Genomic DNA, 23,587 nt, shown 5'->3' with positions numbered 1-23,587 from the left:
GGGCGGGGCCGCGCCATAGCAACGCGCCGGCCTTGGCAACGCGGCCTAGCGGCGGGCGGCCCCGCCGGGCCCGGGCAGCCAACGGGACCCGGCCCCCTTCGGTTCCTCCCCCCGTGGCGGCCCCGAGCTTTGGCAGCCTGGCCGCTGTTTCCCGCTGTTCTCCAGTTCAACCCCTGCGCCGTGGCCTTGCCCCTAGTGGGGACACACCAGTTGTCAGCTGCCCCCCACGAACCACCTGCCCCCTACAAACCACCTGCCACTATGTCTGCCATCCTCCCCTCCCCGCTCCATCCTTCCCTCTTCATCGCCTATATATTTCCAAATCTTGGCAACAGGGACGCATCACAAATAAACCCTTTGCTGCTGTGTTTCCTGCCCGGGAGTAAGGAAAAAAGTAAAACAAGGTTGAAACAGTAGCAATAGCTTGATGGCTGGTTTGAAGAGGCAATTTGCTATAAAACAGAAGTTTCAACTCCACAAATCTTTTCACTGAGATGAGATTAAGATGACATGACCTTTCGATCGGGGACTGTTTCCTCCCAAAGTGCACCACTCGACAGGAAAGAGCCATTGCTCCTCAAAGCCGAAGATGTGCTGAAAGGCTGCACGTCGGGCACGGGGCGCTGAAGAGCATGTTAGAAACTCTCCCCTTTTAATTCAGATTGGTCATGCGCTAGTAATGGATTTTAGAACCTTTTTAAGCTGTAGCCACAGCATGAAAGTCACATTTAATTTATAAATAACAGCTCAAGATTTTCCATTACATTAACAGAGGCAGAAAACCAGCAGAGAAAATGTCCCTAGAGGACAACTTCAAAGGAGCTTAAAACACAGAGACCAAGGTCCCCCAAAAGATAATTCTTGCTTTGGTTACTCACAAACACTTCTTTTAATCCTTTGAGAACAAGTAGGAAACAAATGGGTCCAAACTCCAGGCCCACTGGTGTAAATTCAGAAGTTAGAATCAAGTTTAATGTTGTTTCTTGCCCGTAATTCGGACAGTACAAGGGTGGGAATCTTATATACAATAAAAATCCTCTCCTCGAGAATGGAGTAACAGATTCTGCACCTTTGCCCTTTCTTTTCCTCATTCTCTCTTTTCTTCACCGTTAATATCTGAAATGGTTCAGGCACATTTCTTTTGCATCCATATCAACAGCCATAAGTTACGTGGTCGCATCACATCCCATCTGAGGGGTTTTCTGTCTCTGTTCTTCCCGGGTGCTGTAAACAACAAAATTAGATGGTTACAATAATGGAGTCCAACCACTTCAAAGAAATGAAAAATCTCCTGGCATCTGCTAATTAGGATTTTAAAAATCTGCAGTGCACAAGATATTTTAGAGTCCATTTTATTCAGGAGAATTGTTAAATGTATAAAGATGAAAGAGATGGATTACAGGAAAATTAAATGTGGGGTTTAACTGAGAAATAATCATTTTCTATGAAAGATAATGACTCCTCTTGAGGTTAGTATCAGGATTTATTGACCCAGGAGGTTAATATTGATCAAAACCAAGGCAAACAAAATATTAGACCTTGAAGGGGAGTAGTCTTGATATTGAAGTCTTGCCACTGACTGAGCAGGTCAATATATCTGGGTGCCAGAATCTGAGATTTTGAACACAGAATGGTGGGGGATGTTAAATATGTCTGACATTCTATGTAAACATTTTTTATTCTCATCAGCAATGGCTATTTTATAGCTATGTCCTTCTGTATATAGTATCTTGCAAGGGTTCAGGCTTCACTCACAAACCTCATTGCAGATATAATAGTTATCTTCCTCAAGCGTAACATACAGGGTAACATAAGGCAAACATTGTAACATAAACCAAATCCTTCATTAATTCTTTCACTTATATAAAGTGATATTTTTAATACCTCTCATTCCAAACACAAGGATCCTGCTGCAAAACCATAGCAACAATAAACTGAAAAACTGTAGTGCTTCAATATATGGATTCGTCATTGTATCCAAGAATTTGTCTATGAGTCCAGGAGGAAAAAAAAAAAAGTTAAATTCTACTGTAAACTGACAACAAGAAAACATTGATTAATTAATCCAGATAAGTTATTTGTTCGAAGATCAATGAGGATAAAAGTCAGAGGCTTAAAAGAAAATAAATGTATCACTAGGGACATGAAAATAGTGTACAGGATAAGATCAACAGTTAATGCGCTTGGGGCAGAAGCTGCCTTTTTATTTCTGTTCATATGGCAACCAGCAAGGCAGGGCTTTGTAACATCCCCAGGAGCTGTCTGCAAAACAACAAAACTACTCCCATTCGCTAATGAGAATAGCAGTGTGTACAATATAATCTGCAATTCTAGTTGGTTTCAGTAAAAGAAATAAGTAAGAAACACATAGGGTTTATTTTGTTTATTATGGTCTATATATATATAGGTTTGTTTATTCAGAAAACAATTCCATATGCATCAGTTCTGTTTTTTCTTTATCTGATCCCACACACGTTGACTTGTTTTGACAGAGGAATTCATCGCACTTACACTGGTCAGAATATGAAACCTTTCACCCTTTCCCAGCCAGCGAGGCAGTGTGTAACCTAGACTTGTTTTCTTTCACTTCTGATCCTCCTGCACCATTTGTGTCCTCTGCTTTCGGCTCTGCAAACCCTCCTCCTTGCTCATCATCTTCAGGGTATGTGCGGTCTCCTTTGAAAGATTCATCATCATAGGAATCGGAGTCTTCATTACCAAGGTAATTGGGACCATTTTCATCAGCCACCAACAGGTGCGAAATCTCCTCAGGTCTGACAAAAACACCACAGTGCGGAGGACACGCAAAATACTTCACCCCGTTGTAAGTTCCAGAATTATCACCTTGAGCTTTGTCCAGTGCGACACCAGCCCAATGGCCACTATCAAAGTTAGTCCGTCCTTTGAACATGAGAGTTCCAGGCTGGGTCTGCTTTACTAACACTCTGTCCCCAATTTCAAATGCTAATAATGGGTCATCACTGTCCTCCTCAGCTTTGGGTGACATTAAGTATGTTTTGCATTGTTTAATTGTTAAGTCGGGACTTTTACTGGCCTGTCCAGAAGAAATAGGATTTGACACAGTCAGAAACTCCAAATTCTGCAAAGGTGTCTCATGTTCTCCTCGTTGGTACTCTAATAAACCTTCCTTCACACTGAAAACATCTTTAGTTAAAGACTGTTCTGAGACACTACCATCCTGAGTTGAAAAGGCATCAGTTGTCCCTCCATCGAGCAGGGGAAATTCTTCAGGCACAGCGTTATCAGGTAATGGGGGTAATGCATCCATTTGCAGTGATATATCTTCATCCATACACTGTCTACTCTCTGAGACTGTCATTTGTTCTGGTGGAGGTGGGAAATCGTCCATACTGAAGGTAGAATCATCATTTTTCATTGCATCTGCACCTAAAGGGGCAGGAGGAAGATCTTCACTTGGAAATGACAAATCCTTTTTATTAGAGGATGGCAAGTCAGCACTTCCATAGGACAATACTTCATCAACAGGAGACACTATTTCTGACAAGGTATCCTCAGCAGTTGGAGGAAGACCCTCATCACTAATAAAAATTGTATCATCACCTTTGGAAGAGCACTTCTCAGCTTGAAACAATTGCTTTTTTGAGGAGACGGAAGAAAACATTCCCTCCTCTGCTTCCTTTATGGCTTGCTTTTCAGTTGTTGAGTCATTTTCATTTTCTGTAGCCACCCTTTGCAAAGTTTCAAATGAATTATTCTCTGTATGGACTTCCTCAGAAATTCCTGGCATGGATGTGGGCAGAGATTCAATCTCATCGAGTTTGCTGGATGTGAGTCTCTCATTCAAAAGCTGTGCATGGTTATTTTCACCTCCTGATACTGACAGGTTTCTTGAAGATAGACATGCGAATAATTTGCTATTTGTAATGTCTTTGTCAGGTGGAAGAGACACAGGGTTCCTAAGTTGGTGAGTAACAGAATCTAGATGTTTCAGAGAACCCATCAGTGGAAACCCCAGTAGGTCTCTATTTTGATCCACAAATACACTGTTAATTCCATCATCCTTTTTCACCCTGCTAGTCATAGAACTAGGTTGCTGCTGCTCATAGATCTTAGGTGAATAAATATCATCACTGCACGAAGACCTGGCAACTGTGTCTTTACCCTGTTTTATGATCTCCTGAGAACTGGTTTTGTTTCCGCTGTAGCTTTCTGAGGCATCCAGATGTGGCTCATCTGTTACCTTAGCAGGGCTATCAGACTGGGAAGAATCTCCTGACTTTGTTTCAGTGGCTTTTGCTTTGTCTGAGGGAACGGAAGGAAGCAAATGATCAGCGCGACCATGATCTGAAACGTCACCAGGGTATTTCTGGGAGTGCGATGAAGTCCTGGTGCTGTCATCTTCAGGCACCTCAGGTTCATCATGTTTGTCACTAGGTAACATTTCCTTTCCATTACTTACTGCTATTAGCATCTCTTTTGAAACATTGTCAAACACATCACCATTGTCATCAAACTCTTCTGGGATACTGACATCTGTGTCCTCTGTGTTTTTCAGCTCTAATTCAGAGTCTGAAATGGAGCTTTCTGAAATGTCAATGCAAACTGCAGACACTTTCTGAAATTCTGGGAGTGAAGAACCTGATTTGGCACTCTCACATCTCAGAGAGAAGTGGTTTGACTTGGATGATGATTCAGTGGAAGCTAATCCTTCAGAAAATGCTTTTAAATTTAGTTCTTCATCAGAAGCTTCATGGGAAACACCATCCAAATGCTCCTTGGGTGCTTTCCTTCCTATCAGAGATTCTTTCTGTACATCTTCTAAGGATGGTGTAGCATCACCTGAAATACACAGATTATTCAGCACAGAAGGCAAATACAGGGTGGTTCTCAGTCATACAAAATAGCTGTGACTACAAGGATCTAAGGCTGTGCATGGACACTCTGCTTGTGAAACAGCACAAGATCCTTTCCCAAATGCATAAATTAAGTCAGAACACTAATGGTGAAACTGCGAACCACTGAAATCCATGGGAAAATTTCTCTTTGCCTGAGGGACAGGATTTATTTCAGACAATTTGATGTCTACATGCTCAAAGCCAGGCTTGAGAATCTAGTTCAAGTACAGTCTATGTCAAAATTCTGTCATCAAGACCATGGTTCCTAAGTCTTCATTACACAAGTCTATAGTCTCCCTCACTATGGTATCTAGGAGTAAATGCAGAAAGATAGTTCGTGACAAAAATAACAGAAATACAAAATATTGCTACCATACGTAAATATTTATAATACAGAGATTATGCATACCCAGAACTATACAAGTTATATAACTGGCTTATATATAAGCAGCCAGCTTTATTTTTTTATACATCCTACTGAGAGGAAGAAATATGAACTGAGGATAGAACCCAGAAACAAAAATAACTCCAGCATGTACTGTTGAAGTCTATCTTCAACTGATCTATGTTATTTTTAAAAGAACACCCTTAAATTACTTTTAAAAAATGCCTCAAAAGAGTAAATTGTTAATGACAGAATCAGAATAAGTTATGATTTTGTTCTGAGGAAGCAGTATAATCATATCTCATAATAAACCTTTGAGAAATCTCCACCATCTTGCCTAGCAGTGATTTATATATTGAGCATAGTGAGCAAGACACCTGCATAATAAATGAGAAGATTGTCTCTCTCTCTCTCTGCCTGGATTAAAGTTTGATTGAAGTGGTTGAAACAGATTGGACATAATAGCATTAAACATGATTTACCAGTTCCTTGAAGAGTATTTTCTGCCTGAACCAGGCGTAAGTTACACAAAGTAGGAAGCACCTCCAAGCCTTCCACTGTGAACTTGCTGTCACATGGATTAATATCTTCATTGTCTTTAGGATCTGTCTTTGGGCTTGAAATCAATGCCTTTTCATTTAGCACAGATTCCTAGAATGTAAGTAGTTGAGACAGAGTTAATGTCTTAAGAGAAAAGAACTTTGCTGTTGGCAAACTGGCACCAAAAAAATTGTTAAGAGACCAGAGATTAAACCTACATGGTAACACCAAGGTATATAAGTGCATATGGACTCCACAGCATATATACCCACTCTGGGGCCGTGTCACTGCTGTAGGAAATGGAAAAGGACCAGTTTCTGCAGCTGCTATGGGCAAATAGCAGGGACAGGTGTAGTTTCTCCTGGAGGAGCACAGCACCCACAGGAGATGGCTTGAACACATTGTCACCAGTTATCAACACAGAGAAAATGGAAGGGACTGGAGAATTGTGGTGAATGAGCCCATGTCAAAATTCAGTCTTCAGCTGAAACGCACAGAATCACACAGGCTGATTTCTACTTGATGTTCAGAACCGCCAAATGAGTCTTGTGCTGATCCTATCTTAAAGCAAATATAACCTAGGGCACTATTTCATAAGGCAGAAATGGAATTCCAGAGGTGATCCTTACCAGAAACACACACTTCGTGCCTTCTCTTGACGTGGGTGTGGATATAGGGTCATCCAATCTAGCTGAGTTTGCATGTTCCAGAGGGAATAAGACACCACCCTGAGCATTAAGCTCTGAAAGGTATAATGTTCAATTACAATGTTTCCAATGCTGCATTTTTTTAACATGAGTAACTCGACTATGGTTTTTTGTTTAGCTCAAAAAGGCTTGTTTAAATATATTTATAGTTTGAGTAACTTAGTTTTGCCCAACACATTCCTTGTCACGCCAACAGAATCTGAAAGGACCAGTGATCTTATTTATCTGATCACCACCTTACGTACCATCCAGTACTGTAAAGCGCACTTCCAGAAGTTTCTGTACTCTTTCTCCCTTGCTTCATCTATATGTCTCTGCTACCTCAAAAAACCCTCCAACTTACACCTTTGTTACATCATCTTCTTGCTAATTCTGAACAGATATTGGTACAAAAACCCATGCTGAAGGTAACCAAGGACCAGGTCAACATCACAAGTTCTCTCTCATGGGCTAATCAGCTCAACAATCCTCTTCCAAGAGATCATTTGACCTGCTCCAAAGAACAGCTGAGACTTCAACTTCTGCCCTAAGTCCTTCAGTTTAACCAAATACTCACAAACGTGGTTTCCACGAAGTAATCTTTATTGGGTACCTGTGTTTTTGTAATCTTTACCCATAGAGACTGAGCCTGTGGTTTCACTGGTAGCACCACACACTGTCTTGGTCACCATCTCAGACACATAAGGACATCGCACACCAAGAGGCTGCTCCAAACCTGGGGACTCCTCTGCCTGCTCCTGGTGTTGTGCCAGAATTTTCTTGTTCTCAGTAGAAAAGCTGTAAACAGATAAGGAATTAATGATTAGGAGTAGGTTTTGTGTTCCCAAGTTGATCATGATTAATCTGTATGATTCTATGAATACCCATTAATAAATGCCCAAATCAGCAGGGATTTTTCTGCATGTTGAAAAGTTATTCTTTATTTCAGTTTGCTTTCACTTTAAAAGGTGTTTCCCAACTCTTTTCATCCCCTTACAGCCCTGCTTATTAACTGTCTTCCTGGTCAGTATGAAAACATGAACATACCTCCACTGGTGGATAGATAGCACAATTACCACTCTACACACCCAGACAGGAAAGAGATCTATACGCAATCAAACAGCCGCCGGAGTTTGGGCGTGTTGCGAGTTCCAGCAGGGCCTGTCTGCTCCAGACTGACGCCAATATTCACTGTTCTCCTATGAGCAGGCTTGTCAGTAATAAGAAGTGAAAGCACAGCCAAGAAACCTTTTAAAGATTTCTGTGACTTGTAATCAATAACACCATGAATTATAGATCGGTTCCGTGCAGGGATTTATTTGAAAGCTTTTCCCTGCGGGGACTTAAGTAAATGCACAAATCTGACTCACTAGTCTGCTAAGGTCTGGGTAACACTGAATGAACGAGGTTTTTAAATTCATATAGATATATATTTGTCTTTAACTGCCTTTTTTTTTTTCCCTTGAAGCAAGCTAGGTTTTTATTCATCTGAGCCTGCTTTGGAAGTAGTGCTGTTCCGAGCTGTATGGATACTGCTGGATCCTCACCCAATAAGGATGCTGGGGACACAGTCCCTGGGGCACAGGACCAGCGCTTTCACAGGACAGTCTGACTGAGCTCCTGAATCACCTCCAACTGTGGGCACTTCACCTGACACCTCTGCGCTTCAGTTTAAGCATAAAATTAAGCCCCATGTAGTACAAAAGCCTCCTGTGGTTAAATCCTAAGTGAAACACAAACCTGCTCTGAGGAGTTAAGTGACATGTAGGCTTACAGCCAGAGGATGACAAAGGAGTGAATTTCACCAATTAAATCAATACATGTACACAGACTCTAAATTTCAGGATTAAGGCTCTGATGTAGCTTGTTCTATTCAAGGAGTTAATATTTGTGCCATACAGAAGTATCAAGATCATAATGTAACTCCCTGTAACCACCAAGAGGGTTTTTTTGTTTTGTGTGTGGGTTTATATATATATGTATGTATATCAGCAGCAGTTCCTGATAAATAGTAAAGTTGTTGTAAATACTGCCTCAACTTTCTTTTAAAATTCAAGGTTTTACTTAAAACACATCTTCCCCCTGCACAGAAGGGTACTTCATCTTTTTAAAGAATGGAAGAATCTGAAATAAATACACTATTTCTTATTGATATATTGAAGTGATGAATGTATTCTACCTGAAAAATTTAATAAGGATCTCCAGCTACAGATACAGACAGTTTACTTAATGCTGTTCACATACCTTGCAATAAACTGGTGCCTGCCTTGAGGAGCTTACTGGTTTGGACAGCAGATAGTAGTTTGGACACATGGTGGACACACAAGTAAACAGTGAGGCAATATTGGTCAGAATGATAAGCAGTGATCTTGATACATTAACTGCTTGAACACAGAGATTTTCAAAACTTATTCTAGAACTCTGTCTTGGGAGCATTTAAACTTGCACAATTATCTAGGATGTAACTGCTTCCATCTTCTCCACTGGACTGGTACGTCTATCGCTGGAAAAGGGTTTTACTTACCCCTCATATTTCTTGCTTTGCTTATTCTTCAGCTGGACACAACTCTCCCTATTTCCTGACAGATCAGGTGTTTCTGTGTGGGCTGTAGGCTCTGCTGCGGATGAGAAGAACTTTGGGCTAGAAATAAGTTTCATTGTGTTCAGCTTGATTGTTTCTTCAGTTGCTGGGCTCCTTGTAAGCTGAAAGGAAAAGGTAATACATGAGGTTTCACCTGGGTTCCTCAGCTGTAGTGTCAGCTCTGAGTTCAGTCATTATCCACTCAAAAAAACCCACCGAGACATCTAGTGATTGTGACTGAATAACCTCTTGCTTCCCAGCCAAATTATGCAGCTTTCCCTGTAGCTGTGCTGTTGAATGCCTCATCATTAAGATTTCTCTTTGCTGCTTTAATAGGAGCTTTCTTTCTTGATGGGCTGCCCTGTAGATGTTTTGCAGGTGCTGGATTTCTGCCTAGCCAAAGCAGAAAAAGAAAGGAACATAAGAGAGCTAAGATAACAGAAATGAGACCTACCTAAAAATGTGTATAATATTTCTTAACATAAGGCACTAAAACCCACAAAACGCCCTGAAAATTCAATATGCAGGTTTGGTGTCTCAGAGGTGAGACCTTTAGAAGTGAATTGTGTTCAGGTCACTCAAAGCTACAGAATGCTTCTGATTTGCACTCTGTTTGCATAGGAATTCCTTCAAGTAAAGGAGAGGCTTGTACTACACAAGGAATAGGACAGAAATTTACTGATTACCAAGAGTAATTATGAGCCCAGCATTCCTCTCAGTAGCAGAAGTGGGACTACAAAATTAGCTGTCAGATTAATCTAATATATTTCAGCATCAGAAGCATAAATTTGCATACATTGGGGGAAACCTACATTATATGACCTGCTTGTTATGGCACAACTGGAAAAAACACACAGTGGAGTAGCAGGAATTTAAAAATAAGCGTTTCTTTTCTTGAAGATTTACAGACTGCTGACTTTGGCACAAAAAATACCTCACTGAATGTGGGAAGAAAAGCAGAATAATGCATGTGAAATGACAACAGTGACTTTAAAAACCAAACCAAACCCCACTTGCTCCAGCAACTCCAAGCATCTCCCCACATTGCATCCTTCTGCTGTTTGTGAGATGAAATCCAGCTCCTCCAGCATTACCTGCTCCTGTTTCAGCTCCCTCAGGATTTTGTGCTGCTTTGCAGCCATGGCAGACGCTCCCTTACTGTCTTGCAGGTTTTCCAGACAGCTGGAGACCAGACAAGGGTGGGAATCACAATCAATAAATAATTAAATACCCTGAATTGAATGCTCTTCAGAAAACAATGCTAGATATGGGAGCAAAGCTCCTCTCAATGCATCTGCAAAAGCAGCAGTAGCTATGGAAGACTCCACAGAAAGTTCTGGTGGACTTGGAGGACATGTCACCACCCTGGGGCTCTCCTGAGGCAACCAGGCTTCCCTGGGCACACAGCACAGGCGGTGAGGGACCCTGCGCATTGGGAGGGCTCAAAATGTACCTCATGGTGCCCCAGCCCAGTCCGTGCTGAGGGACACCTTGCTCCAAGGGGGCTTGTGCTGTCCCCAAAGGCACCTCAGCACTGAGGGACACCTCACATGAGGAGGACTCACTGTCCCCAATGGCGCCTCAGCCCAGGCAGCGCTGCGGACACCTCACACACCCCTGGAGGAGGATGCAGTCGGGAGCTCAACTGTGCTCTGGAGAGAATTAAACTGTGCAGACTCCTCTCCTTCTGCTTTACCTACCTCTGTAAGAGCAGAATTTAATATTTTCTTTATTTCACAGAATGACAGAATGTCAGAGACTGGAAGGACCTCTAGTCCAATCCCCCCATGGAGCAGGAACACCCAGATGAGGTTACACAGGAAGGTGTCCAGGCAGGTTGGAATGTCTGCAGAGGAAGAGACTCCACAACCCCTCTGGGCAGCCTGGGCCAGGCTCTGCCACCCTCACTGAGAAGTTCCTTCTCAAATTTAAGGGGAATCTTGTGTTCCAGTTTGAACCCAATTCAGATTCCCCTGAAAGGAAGGAAAACTGCCCAGGCTGAGCGGGCAGCTGCACCTCCACGCTGTGCTGAGGGACCCGTCCCTGTCATGGCAGCCCCGTGCTGTCCCCCTCACCGTTTCTGGTGGCCCAGCCAGGCCAGCTCGGCCCCGGCTTTCTCCCGGAGGGCTTTTCTGCGGAGCTCGAGGAGGGCAGCCTGGTGTCGAGCTCGCAGCTCTTCTCCCCTCAGACACTGCTCCACCATGGCCAAGCTGAAATGGCAGAAGGTTCTGGAGCCTCCATAGTGCCGGCCAACCTTGCTCCACTGGGGACAGAGCAGAGCGTCGTGTTTACTGGAGAAGTGCTGTGTGAGCGATGAGTAACAAGGGGACTAAAAGCCAAAATAAACCCCCAAAAAACAACCCCACACGCTAATACAAGAGCTGGTGTCACCTGGCTGTCAGAACTGGCCTGTTCGCTGCTCTCTCCAGAGTCGTCCCCTGCACAGGTCTCCCCGTGGAGATTCGGTGGAGGTGACAACGGAGTCCAAGTTTGATGGCCATGCAGCGGCTCCCCGCGCTCTGCTGGCAAGGACCCTAGGGAGAAGATTTAAAGTGATTGTAAGTAAAATATTTCTCTGTGACAGAAGGAAAAGGATATCCTAAAATGTTTCCCACTGTCCATGAGTTAGTGTCTGCTCATCAATTCAAGGCACCTTTGCAAAACTCATCAGCCAGGCCCGTGCGTTGCCCTCAGAGGGAGCCTGAGGAGTCACCCCACCGCTGTCACTTACACAGTTAATTATGAACACGAACCACACTTTCAAGTGAAATCACAGTAAACAGGTAAAGAGAAAAAGTGGCCTATAAACAAGGTAAATAACTCCCAGCTCCCAAGATTATTTTCTGTAGAAGGGTCAGGAGGACAGACAGAGATTGTTGTGGTTCAATTATGCATACTGCTTATAAGTATTCATGCCAAAGTTTTCAAGATTAGTTAGAAGATTAGGGAAATTTGTGAGTACGTGTTTCAGTCCCTGAATGCTTCATTGCTTCTCATGCCACACTAGAAAGTGTTGTTTGCCCAATACCACCAAATCCTTTAACTTAGGGTTCACCTTCTTGAAGCACTGAGCAATATGAACTCCTTCCTCCCAGTGGTTTTCTTTCTGCAGCTATTTTGGGATCAGCTGGATTGTGATCTCTTCCTGTCTTCAATGCAGATTGCTTCAGTGAATAGGTCTCTTGATTACTGAAGGAAAGAGAGGAAATATTTTCTCATTGCAGTCAGAAATACTATTTCAATTCCCGGCTTCCATAGCTAAGTCCTCTGTGGAAACTGAATCTTTCTCAAAGTAGCATGGAGCTCATGTCTATGTGATACTGAAATTTTTACCTGTGCAAAGGTACCTTTCTGATAACTGTATCCATAAGACTCTAGAAGCAATTCTCAAGACTTAATCTATGCCACTTCAAATGAACATTGAAGTGTGCACATACAATATTCTCATTCATACCTAGGTATATGATGGTAAAGCAAAATAGGAAAAATTATATCTTGCCACAAGTTTCAAAGGGACTTCTACCTTTTAGGATTGCAAAATCTCCCACAACAGTGGGAAGGTGTTTATACTATAGTTTGTGCCTAAATCAGAGTAGAAATACTGTATTACAAAAATGGATACTTCAACAAGATCTGAATGAATAAAATGGCTTGCTCATAGTCCTAAATATAACATGACGGCCACATAAGCTGTCCTTAAATGACTGACATTCATTTCAAAAACAGTGCATACACATTAGTGCCCCAAGTCACTGTTGTATACTGCCTTCTGTACCTGCCAGCTCTGTTGCCACCTTCCAGCTGGTATTGTGTCCGCATTTGCTCTGCATGATCCAGTCTTGCCATGGAATAACCACCTCTGGAGCTACTGCAGCCCTGCAAACACAGAAATTGCCCATAGACCTGAATGATCTATTTGAAAGGCAGAACTTTTAAGCCTTCTTCTCTTAAAAACCCTTTGCTCGATTTTGCAGCAAAACCAGCTATAGACACGAAATGCTGCAGCACCCAAGTGATTTCAGATCAAGTCCAAATGACAGCATAAGGGACTCTGTTACCTGAGAAACCTGGGAACTTCCAAAAACTTACCCTGATCTACAGTTTTTATCAGTTAAAAACCCCATTTTTATTAAAGGACTCTGAGCAAGGGGGAATAAAAAACAAAACTAAGAACATAGTGGGGACTGGAGGAACATTTTGGTGAATCCAGCAGCAGTAGCGCAGGGTCTGAAACAATAACTTACCTCTGAGTTGTGCTGAAGCAAGTCACTCAAAAACGTCTGGTTTTCTTGAAGCTCTAGCTTTGCTTTCTCCCTCAGCACTGTGAGCTGCTGCTCCTGCTGGAGCTGATGGGCCTGCTTTAGGAAATTACATGCTATAAACGATATTTTTAACCAAGCCTTGTGATTCTTCAAAGCTGGGGGTAAAAGGCAGCAAACTCCAAAAAAAGGCAGCACAGGTATCATGCAGCAGGTATCTGGCAGGCAGCACAAATCCCTGCTTGGGCTGCAACAGAGCAACATGTTCTTGCCTATTAGTGCTACAACAGGATCTTCAAATAGCAAATTAAAGTTAGCACCTCTCTCTTGTGGCTCCAGGGTTTATAAACCTGATGCAGAGTCAGCTGATGCCAACTGATTGTAGCCTGAATGCACCTGCATCTGGGGATAACACCTTTTCACCTGCCATGACAGAGCTGGGATTGCTCTTTGCTGCTTGTACAGGTTACTGTACCTTCAGTTTGTGAGTCAGTAGGAGGGAGGTTTGCCTTAAGTTGTCCAGGTGACTCCTGTGTTTCTCTTCCAGTGCTGTGCAGTTAGGATCTCCCTCACCTGCAGAAACTTAGGAAATAGATGGTAACAGTCACTATTACTTAATTAAAAGAAAATTTAAAAAATCTGTGTTCCATTTAAAAGGTGCCAGCTGAAGAAAGTATCAGATTTTACCAGAGGGAGAGATTTCCTTCAGATTCCAGCTAGATGCTGCCTTGACAAATGTGTTTCTACACTGTTAAAGTCCATGGGGATCAAGCATTTGGTAAGTGTTTTGCCAGAGGGGCTGGCTGGTTGGGTACGCCTTGTAAAGAAGGACTGAGGAGCAATTCTCGTCCTAAACCCAAAGTCCAGAGCATGGGTTATTCCTGCTGTATCCTCTCTGTACTGACAGAATCAGGTTCACTAGCTACAAAAGAAGAAAATCTTCCCAATCTGGTCACTCTTTGGGAACTCCATCAGCATCATGTGTGCCCCTCCGCCTTCCAGCTTCTCCCTGTGCCGGGGTGCAGACTTGACTTCTCTCTTTTGTCATGGAGGGGCACAAAACCGTGAAAAAAGCTTTCGCTTTTTAAGTGGGGAAAACAACTCTTGTTCCAGGTGCATGTATTCTACTGCTGCTTCCTTGTTGTAACTCTCCTGTCTGTCTTTTACAGTATAGGTGATGTAATGTTTACCAGTGATACGTTCTTGGCTGCTTTGAGCTCCTCGGATGAATTGCTAAGCTTATGCAAACAGGTTGTGTTTACTCTGTGCTGCGCCACTGTCACAGCAACCAGAGTCATAAATGAAGTGTGGGTCATAAATAGAAATAGGTTTGACCTGGAAACTTGAGATAAAAATCTGTATCCCTATCAAGACTGTCTGAGTCCAAATTACCCTGTGCCTCAGGATAAGCCCATGACATGCAAGGTTTGCTTTTGATTTAAATGCTGAAGGATCTTTAACATGGAAGGATCAGAGACATGGGCTTTTTGGCATGCCAGGATGCTTTTTGTGTGTACATGGATGTGAGTGAAATAAAATGTTAATGTTTCAAGCCTGGATTTTCTATTAGAAGGTTGCTGTGCTTTTACAAATTGATTGCAAATTTCACCTCCTTCTTTGAGTGTTTAAAACTAAGAAGAATTTTCAATGTGTGCCTCAAACTGAACAATGTTATTACTGTTCTGCTCAAAGCCTGACCAATGGTATTGTTCTCAAAATTAGTACAAAGTTTGTTCTGATCTGTTTTCACTCCTTTTGAACATAATTTTCCTAATTGTGGCTATTTCCAGATGCGTTTCTTGTGTTGCAACATCCTGCATTAAAGAAAATACCATCTGGCTAAACTTCACATCCTCTTATGTTATGATGAATGGCATTTTACTGCGTGCCCAGATAGCTTCAATGTACATACACTCAGCCTTTTTTTTAAAAAAAATGCTATTTATTAAATCACTTTCCGCTGCACCTGCAGAATCTCGGTAAAGCCCTGTAGAATCTCTGTGACACGTAATTAAGAAAGCCAGGCTAAAAGTCTCATTTTTCTAATCACTTGAAGCTAGGCAGAAGCACTTACTGCTGCTTTACTCAAGGACAGCTTTTTCTCTTTCTGCCCATGTCAGCAATCAGTCCAAACCAGTTATTATAAAAATACATACTTGCAACTTTAGATTTAAGCACAACTTAGACTACATTATTGCCAGGAGGTGCATGAAGATGGGGTGTAAAAGGTCCTGAAAGGCTCTTATGTGATGGAGCAACAGCTCCAGAAGGAACTGACCCATTGATACCCAGGTCAGGTTAATCCTTTCCCTCTCCAAAATTACTGTGCTAGCCCAATTGCTTTATTATTAATATTTTAGGATGCTCTTCAGCTAAGGGAAGGCACGGGTGAGATAGCACCCAGGCATTTCTAGACTTTGTTAGCATGCAGGAGCTGGGCTGTAGAGATGGCAGGCAAGTCAAGGTGCACAAAAGAGGTTTTCTATCTCCTGATCACAACTGCGATAAGCAGCACAGGTGAACAGGATGGTGGTTTGGCCCTTCTTCAGCAAGATCTGTGAACCAGGAGCAATCCCTAAGCAGGAGACTCTAAACTTGAAGGCTATACTTGTTTATGCAGGAAAATCAATGGGCTGATCTGCGAGTACCTTGGAGAATCTGTAGTTCTGCTCCTGCTGAATCAGTTTATTTTCTCCTCTATAAATACATCTGGTATGCCGCTTGTCACTCAAGAGTAGCTGCTTGCTAGACAAGGGGATTAATGTGGCCTGTGCTGCTCCTGTCCTCCACGTATTTTGTGTTTATAGCTAAATCCTCTGGTGCAGAGGGTTGGCCAGAGTTCAGCTCCCAGCCAGATGTTGCAGCACATGGCGATACCCCACCCTGCTGCTGCCCCTTCCACGTGCGGCTCGTCACACACAGAGCAGCGGGAGCAAGCTGGGCCTAACCAGAACCCTGTGTTTCCATGGAATGGAAATCCTTGCTCATGGATTATATTCCCTCAAGCCACTACGCTTGCAGTATGGATGCTGTGCTTCAACGTTGCCCTCATTACAGACTATTTGAGAGCTGTTTGAAGGCTCAGGATGGAGCCCACTGAAGCTCCAGCAGGCAGAAGCTTTGTAAAATGCAAAAGTGTAGGATTGTGAAGCAAAACAGGAGGAGCTGTGTTATCTCAGAACTCTCAGCCAGAGGACAATTACCTGAAACCACACTGTTACACATCTTCGCTGGTTCCACTAATTTAATCATTTCTCCCTCTGCTACAAGCAAGAAGGCAGCTCCCTCTAGTGATATGAGAAAAACACATCAATCAGCAGTTCAGGGGAAAGATGTTACATATTAACATCTTTTCTTTGAAATCCAGGTTAAAATTCTACATTTTAAGAATAATGGAGAGCATTCCATCTCCTTTCCTAATGCCAGCTACTTTAAACTAGTTGCTCTGCTTAGCTTAAACATTCAGAAAATACTTTTTTAAACAATGAGTTTAGTGCCTAAATCGGTTAGACGTATATACAAGCTATGTGAAGTACTTTCCAATGATCCCTGTGGAGGAGATTTGTGTTCATTGCAGCAGGTGCTTATAGCAGTTGCAAGGCTGGATTTTATACTGGCTATGTTTAAAAAGAGAATTCAACAGTTCAGGACACAAGTAGCTTGTGAATCTCTGCTGCTCCTCCTGTGTTTTATTATGTTTGAGAATGGAATTTCGTATTTTGCCAAGCATGTTCACTACAGAAAATTCCTCTTTGGCAAAGCAATTAGCGGTTAGGTGGTGCACGTATCTTTTAAAGGTAAATATTTCTATTTTGCAGCGGGGTGTATGATTATGCACCATTATGCTGCGTGTGCACAGTGACTTCTGTTAAAGACAACGGAATCAGCTGCTGGTGCGATGCAGTACAGCGGACAATAGAGCCTTGCGTCTGAACGCCTTTTTCCCAATACAAGCACTGAACAGATCCACTTGTGACCCATATTTCAAACCCGCATTGTGTTCAGCACGGCAGTTCTGCATCTCATCTGCAGCAGCACGGCTGGTGGAACTGCTGGGTTAGACCCAGACCTTGGGCTTGAGCTCTCTCCAAAGCCTCAGCTCCTGCAAACCTTCTGAGAACATGAAGGTTTCTCTGGGCACAGACACCAGGCAGCAGTTCCTATTGTTCATGTGACGAGTAGCGGGTGGTGGGGTCTTTTTGCCAGATAGCTTCCAGAACTGGGGCCCTTGGTTATTCATATTAAATAAATACAATGTCTTTTGCTTATGGTAAACACTTCAGACAACAGACTTACTGTCCCATCCTATGAGATGCCCTCCTAGTCCCCAGGGGGTGTGGGGAAGCATAGTAAACAACGCTGGCTTCTCCACCAGCTCCAAATCCAGTATTACATAGAAAATTTTGTGGGGAAAACAATGAAGAATCCTTAATAAGAGCACAGGCTTTTTGTAAGTACCCTCTTTGAGGAAAGGTTATCTGATCTTGTTCTTTTGTCTCAGAAAAGCCCTTAAAACAATGCACCATCTGCTCCTGTTTGGTGGAACAAGCCGAGATCTCCGGCCTGCATGCTCCGTTTGCCATTTAACCCCTTCAGACACAAATTTTCCCCTTGTTTCTATGCAAACATTTGTTGTGAGCAGAAGTGGAACAGAATCATTTCAGTTGGAATACACCAAGTCCAACCACAACTGAACCCTAAAGGTTTGAGGCTTTAAGCAGTTTTTCTTCAAGACCTGTATGCCCAGCCGTACAGGTCCTTAGGCAGGTCCCTCCACCCTTTAACCCCTGCAAGTGTCCCGTGCTGCCTCTTGCTGTACAAGTAGGGTAATATCTCACGCTTATCTGATGTGGTAATTATGAGGAATTAATCACAAAGCTCCTTGAGAGCATTTCTATTGTATTGTTTTAGTGGGATGGATGTGTTAAATTGGACTGTGATGATGGTTGAGGGGACATTTTTACATACATTCATTCTTCACCTTTGAAATCTGAATGTGAAGCAGCTGTTTGAAAACCCCCCTCACCCTAGAAGTTTTTTTCAGCCCTGGCCAGAACTCTTAGCAAGAAATCTCTTGCAATGAAGGACTATTCTTTCTCTTTCGATAGCAGGAGAAGCACCTTGGCAGGGTACTGAGTAACCACCGCGCTGTGACACTTTGGGAAATGCCACCTTACCAAAGTCCTGCTCGCAGCCGTGGGTCTCAGCTCCAGGGCTCAGGGTGGCAGAGGGATGGGACCTCAGGCGGTCCCGTGTCCTCGGGCTCTCTCTGGGAGACCGATTGGCATCTTCCTCTTGATTCTGAACTTTGAAAACAGTTTCACACCGGTGGTGATTCCTCTGAGCTGTGAGTTCTGTCTGCGGACTGTGTAAAGGTAAAAACAATAATTACTTGGAGAGTTTTTGAGGCTGTGCATGCGTATAAGCAATCCTTTCAACTAAATAATTGTTATTTCATTCAGCAAAGCTATCATTTATTAAATTGTGTTAAATGGAAACAAAAGACTCACTGAAAATTCATACCTACCAATATCCAAAATCCCCTTTTTTGCACCTTGATGTTGTCAGGAAAGCTAACAACACTCGTCTTTACCTACTCTAGATACTGCTTTGAAAGAGCTGGATATTTTTCAACCTGGTGACAAATAGAAACAACAACCTTGCAGTTTTGAAGCTTAATTTATGAGGCCTGCATTGTACAATGTGTGCCATTGTTGGGACTTGGTTGCACAATCTAGCTCTGAACCTTGGCAAAGTTTTCTGAAATCTCTTCAGAAACACGAAGTACTGATCCCTGTTCCAGTGTTTCTGGGATGTGCTGAGCATGGCTGTGGATCAGCTAAGATTTGCTATTGATATACTTTAATATTTCAGAACAATGTCAGCATCAAGTCCCACAGTCCTGACGAAGGTTTCAGCTGACTGGTTTTACTTTGTTTTGATCTGCAACTATCTGAGCTAAACTAAAAAGATTAGGAAGAAAGGTGTGAAAATGGGTGTTTATTGATCAAATCTCTGATACACAGGCAGAGACACCGAGACATATTGAAGTGGTGACAGATGTTTTCTTTTTTATATGGAAAAAATGAATGTAGATTTTTTCAATCGGCAATCAGCTTAGGGAAATCTCATTTCATTTTTCTCATTAATAAGCTTTTCTTTGTTTTTCATGACCCAGAAACTGCTAAAACGATTAGAACAGCTTCCACTAACGCGTCTTCGATGTAGCCTTCAGAAAGTGGGAGCAAAGGTGGATGAGAGAGAAAGAGAAGAGGTAACGGGGATTTCTTAAAAAACAGTCCTAATATTTGTTGGGCAAATGTGCTGAGTGTTGTCTCTGCATCTGTGTTGTATCAATTTTTTCGTCAATGCTCTTGTTTCTGTTGGCATCTCTCAAGAGCAGCTTATAGCAAAAGCCTTAAGATCTTTTCAACTCTCAAGAATGTAACAAAGCCGCTTCTATAGGTAACCGAATCAAAAAAAGGATGAAGTCGCATACACGTTTTCTGGCAGTTGGGAGAATTCCCATCACTGAGCCATTTGCATTGGCAACAAACGTCCGTGAGCCGTCCCTGCGGACTGCGGAGCAGCCGTGCGTGAAACGGGGACGTTGCTTGTGGAAAGAGACACCCGCGGGATTTCTTGTATGAACACGAGTCACTGTTTTCACAGCTATAATTAAACACGTAAACAGAAAACTGTGCTATAGAAACTGGCTGTGGAAATGACCGTGTTTAAGAGTGCTGAATTGGTAACACTGGATGGTTTGTGTGCATGAAGGAGGCTGGCAAACGGTCAGATTTTAACAGGTGGCTTTGTTGAGAGGAACTCTTGAAGAGAATATCTATTGTAACCAACTGTGGACTCATAACTCATTATCACTGGTAGCAACAGTTGAAGCTGGAGCATAGACCCAATTCAGCTGCTTTTCTTATCACGTTTTCTAACCTGGCTCTGGCTGCACTGGTGATGAGCTACACAGGCATGGATTGACCAAGGGCTGAGAACACAGCACTGTCCCCAACTGGTCGCAGCGTCCTGGGCAGTTTGGAGTGCTGGTCAAGAGACTGGCACCCTTGGCTCCCTACTGATGCTCCCACAGATGGAGTTCATGCACCCGCAGTGCAAATGTGTCAGAGGCAGGAGAAATTATAACCCTGGAAAACACTTTCCAGGGTTCCTCAGTCACCTCCTTAACACAGTGATGCTCCTCTAGCATGTGGCTTTCTGTCTGATCAGACCGTAGACACATGCCCTCAGCAGGGGTATGAAACAGTTGATACCGGAACAACATCAGGAACAGGTCAGTCATGGGCGCCTCACGTTGTCCTCACTGGTGTGTTCTGCCCACTGGTGTGTACTGAAGGACTCCATCCACTTTTGCTTCCAGTGAGTGAGAGTGCAGGCTTCAGGATGAGGTGCAAAACTAGAGTCTCCATCATATGCAAATAAAAGCTGAGGACAATTCAAAGACAGGCTTTTACTCTGAATCTTTGTATTCTATTATCCACTCTACCAGTAGCTAAGAAAGGGTTAGACATGGGATGGACTCCCCTTTATATCATCCTCTCGCTGTCACTGCTGCTGCATCAGAGGGAGCCCTCAACCCACAAGGAGATGAGTCTGGAGTCATTCACAATAAAGCAACGCTTTGTACTTCTAATCTCTAAATACAGCGATATTTTATCTGCAAGTAGCTCTCCTCATCTTTTGAAACAGCACTTGCAACAGGGTTGTGATTTATTGTTTGAGAGGCTTTATTGGTGGTTTTTTTCTGTGATGCTCTGAGGACTTCGACTTCAGTGCTCAAACACACGGGAGCTTTGCTTTCTCAGTAATTGCATCGTTCGGGAGATCGCCGCAATCTGTCTTATTTCTACTTTGTCTGATGCTTGTCCATTACAGCTGAGGGGCTGTTCCCTTTGGGGCCCATAGGCGTTCTGCACCCACCTTCCATTACTGTGAATTAGAGTTGCAAATAAACACACACATCAAGACAAGAGTAATGGGCCCCACCATTTTCTTCAGCCGGGTGGGCTGCGCTCGGTGAGGTTTGGTGTGAACACAGCTCTGACTCTTCACTGCACGCTCCAAGTGCTCATGTTTTATACATTTGCCATCTTCTGACAGAACAGCTCCGTAACCCTTGCAACTGATCTCTCAGAGCAGACTCTATGATCTTAAAGGTCTTTTCCAAACAAAACGATTTTATGATTCAACGATTCTGTGAATGCGGTAGTTGTGCACAAAACCCAGGATTTTAACTCTCAGTAATTCCAGTAATTATTGTTCGTAACTTTAGTAAGCTGAGCTGTCTGGACATACCTCTCAAATTTTCATTTTCCTCTTGTTTACTTTGCACTGTGATGCTGTAACCAATCTTCTTAAAAAGAATGCTGTGCCTTATATCCTGCCTTTGGTTTTTAAAAACATGCTCTTTTTCCTGCTACAGTTTTCTGCAGTTCAACTGCAAGTAGGTTGGCAGGGCCAGCTGGGTCCCAGGCACCAGGGACCCACCCGTGACGCAGATCCACGCCACCCTCCCTGGGCAGGGATTCTGCAGCACCCACATCTCATCCTTCTCTCTGAACAGGAAGTCAGGGCTGTGGTGGCCAGTTTGCTGCACACTTGTCCTTCCTTTGGTCATGTCTGTCCGGGGCATATTTAATCTTCTAGAGCTCAGGGGATTTAAAAGACCTTCCTGCAGAGAGATGTGCAGCCCCTGTGGGGACTCTGCCTTTGTCCTTCTCTGGGGCAGGGTCTGGTTTGCAGTCAGTGATTGTGTCTGCACACACCTGTCCCTTCACGGTCCTCCCTGTCACCAGAAGTGACCCACCTGGGGCAGTTACATGAATATGTCTTTGCTGTCCAAGATACAGGCTAAACACAGAGGGTTTTCTGTCAACTGCCATCTACATTAAACATTTAATTACCGTAGGCTGACTGAAAACAGCCTGCTTGAATGGCAATCATTTTTTCTAAACTTCCTGCTTCAAAACCTATTTTTGGTACTAATTACTGAGCTCTGATGTGTCCCGTTCAAGGAAACTTAATGTTTGTGAGTAGGTGTTGCTCCACATACACACAACCTGTAGAGCGGCAGTAATCAGAGTTTTTCACCCACTTTTGGAGCAAAGTGAGTGAAAACAATTACTAAAAATGAATTTGTAGTATTCAGTTGATTAAATCACTCTTTAATCTTCTGCCAAAAGGAGATCAGTGGAGATTTAATTAGGTGCTCATGATCGATTGATTCTTCTGCCAATGCCATATATTAAAATACCGAGGAGTTTGTGTCACGGGACTGGGGAGGGGGACACGACCTGCGCCTTCCTTCCCAAACGCGGGGCTCTGACCGGGGGGTCGCGGAGGCTCCCGGCGGGCGGCGGTAGGACCCAGCGGCTCCGCAGGCGCGGCGGGCTCACGGCGCCTCCTAGCGGGCAGCCCCGGCACCGACCCCCGCCCCAGCCCCGTGGGGGACCCGAGGCCGCCCGTGCTCCGGGGAGGCTGGACAGACGACGGACCCCCGGACAGGTGGGACAAGGCTCGGCTGCACGGAGAGAACTCCCACCATCCCCATCCCCCTGTCTGCTCAGGCTACTGGGAGGCTGCACCTCTGGCAAAACTCCTGCAGGGAACATCCATCTCTCCAAAAACTCCGGCTGAACCCTTCCTATTCATCTTCCAGGTCTCTGCAAATAGGTGGTTCCCTCTTCCAGTATATCTTGTGTCAAAATCTGCCTACTTAGCAATTCGCTGTGTAAGGAGTAAAGAGTAGTCTAGCTCCATACTGAATTGGTGCTATTTATTTTAACTACGTGTGTGTGTGGCACATTCAGCAGAGAATAATATATCCAAATTCGTTTACCTTCCTGCGAAGAATCTGTGAGATGGAGAGGCCGGGTCGGTTATTGGCTTTTCATGCAATAGACTTATGTCCATCTTGGAGTCCTTATTCACAGGAAAACCTTTCAAAAAGACAAATGAAGGCATTTAATAAATATGCTCTTTGTAGAAATGAAATGGCTCGTGCTTTGGCATCTATTCTCTGCCTACATATGTGTGAGCACTTAACTTCCATATAGCTCTTCTTATCCACAGATTTTTAAGTACATGGAGTTAGGCTTATAATTCCTTTCTTACTTTTGGGAAAGCCCAGGCACCAGAAGGTGACGCAGTGTGGCCAAAATCAGTGGCAAAGCTACAGATAAAATGAAGATATATAGTTTCACAGGTGCAATGAGAAGACAGAAATTGGA

The 23,587-nt window shown here is 43.4% G+C and overlaps 1 protein-coding gene across 1 annotated transcript in view; it reads right to left on the bottom strand.

Annotated features, from left to right (window-relative positions):
- Positions 1-2,413: 2,413 nt before the first annotated feature.
- CCDC187 (coiled-coil domain containing 187) overlaps positions 2,414-23,587 on the bottom strand; it is a gene marked incomplete at both ends in the record, with an annotated part of 31,306 nt that continues 10,132 nt past the window's right edge. Inside the window, 16 exon segments of the mRNA XM_080355752.1 lie at positions 2,414-2,533; positions 2,537-4,821; positions 5,745-5,913; positions 6,432-6,544; positions 7,102-7,286; positions 9,013-9,191; positions 9,286-9,462; positions 10,164-10,251; positions 11,145-11,332; positions 11,461-11,603; positions 12,125-12,258; positions 12,845-12,945; positions 13,314-13,424; positions 13,804-13,910; positions 18,506-18,693; positions 23,197-23,296. Of these exon segments, the coding sequence (XP_080211878.1) occupies positions 2,414-2,533; positions 2,537-4,821; positions 5,745-5,913; positions 6,432-6,544; positions 7,102-7,286; positions 9,013-9,191; positions 9,286-9,462; positions 10,164-10,251; positions 11,145-11,332; positions 11,461-11,603; positions 12,125-12,258; positions 12,845-12,945; positions 13,314-13,424; positions 13,804-13,910; positions 18,506-18,693; positions 23,197-23,296 (4,388 nt within the window).

Source organism: Nesoenas mayeri (assembly GCF_963082525.1).
Source record: "Nesoenas mayeri genome assembly, chromosome: 18".
In the NCBI taxonomy this organism is placed as follows: Eukaryota; Metazoa; Chordata; class Aves; order Columbiformes; family Columbidae; genus Nesoenas; species Nesoenas mayeri.
Note: the sequence above shows the minus strand (reverse complement) of the source record. Positions and strands in the feature narration are given on the sequence as shown.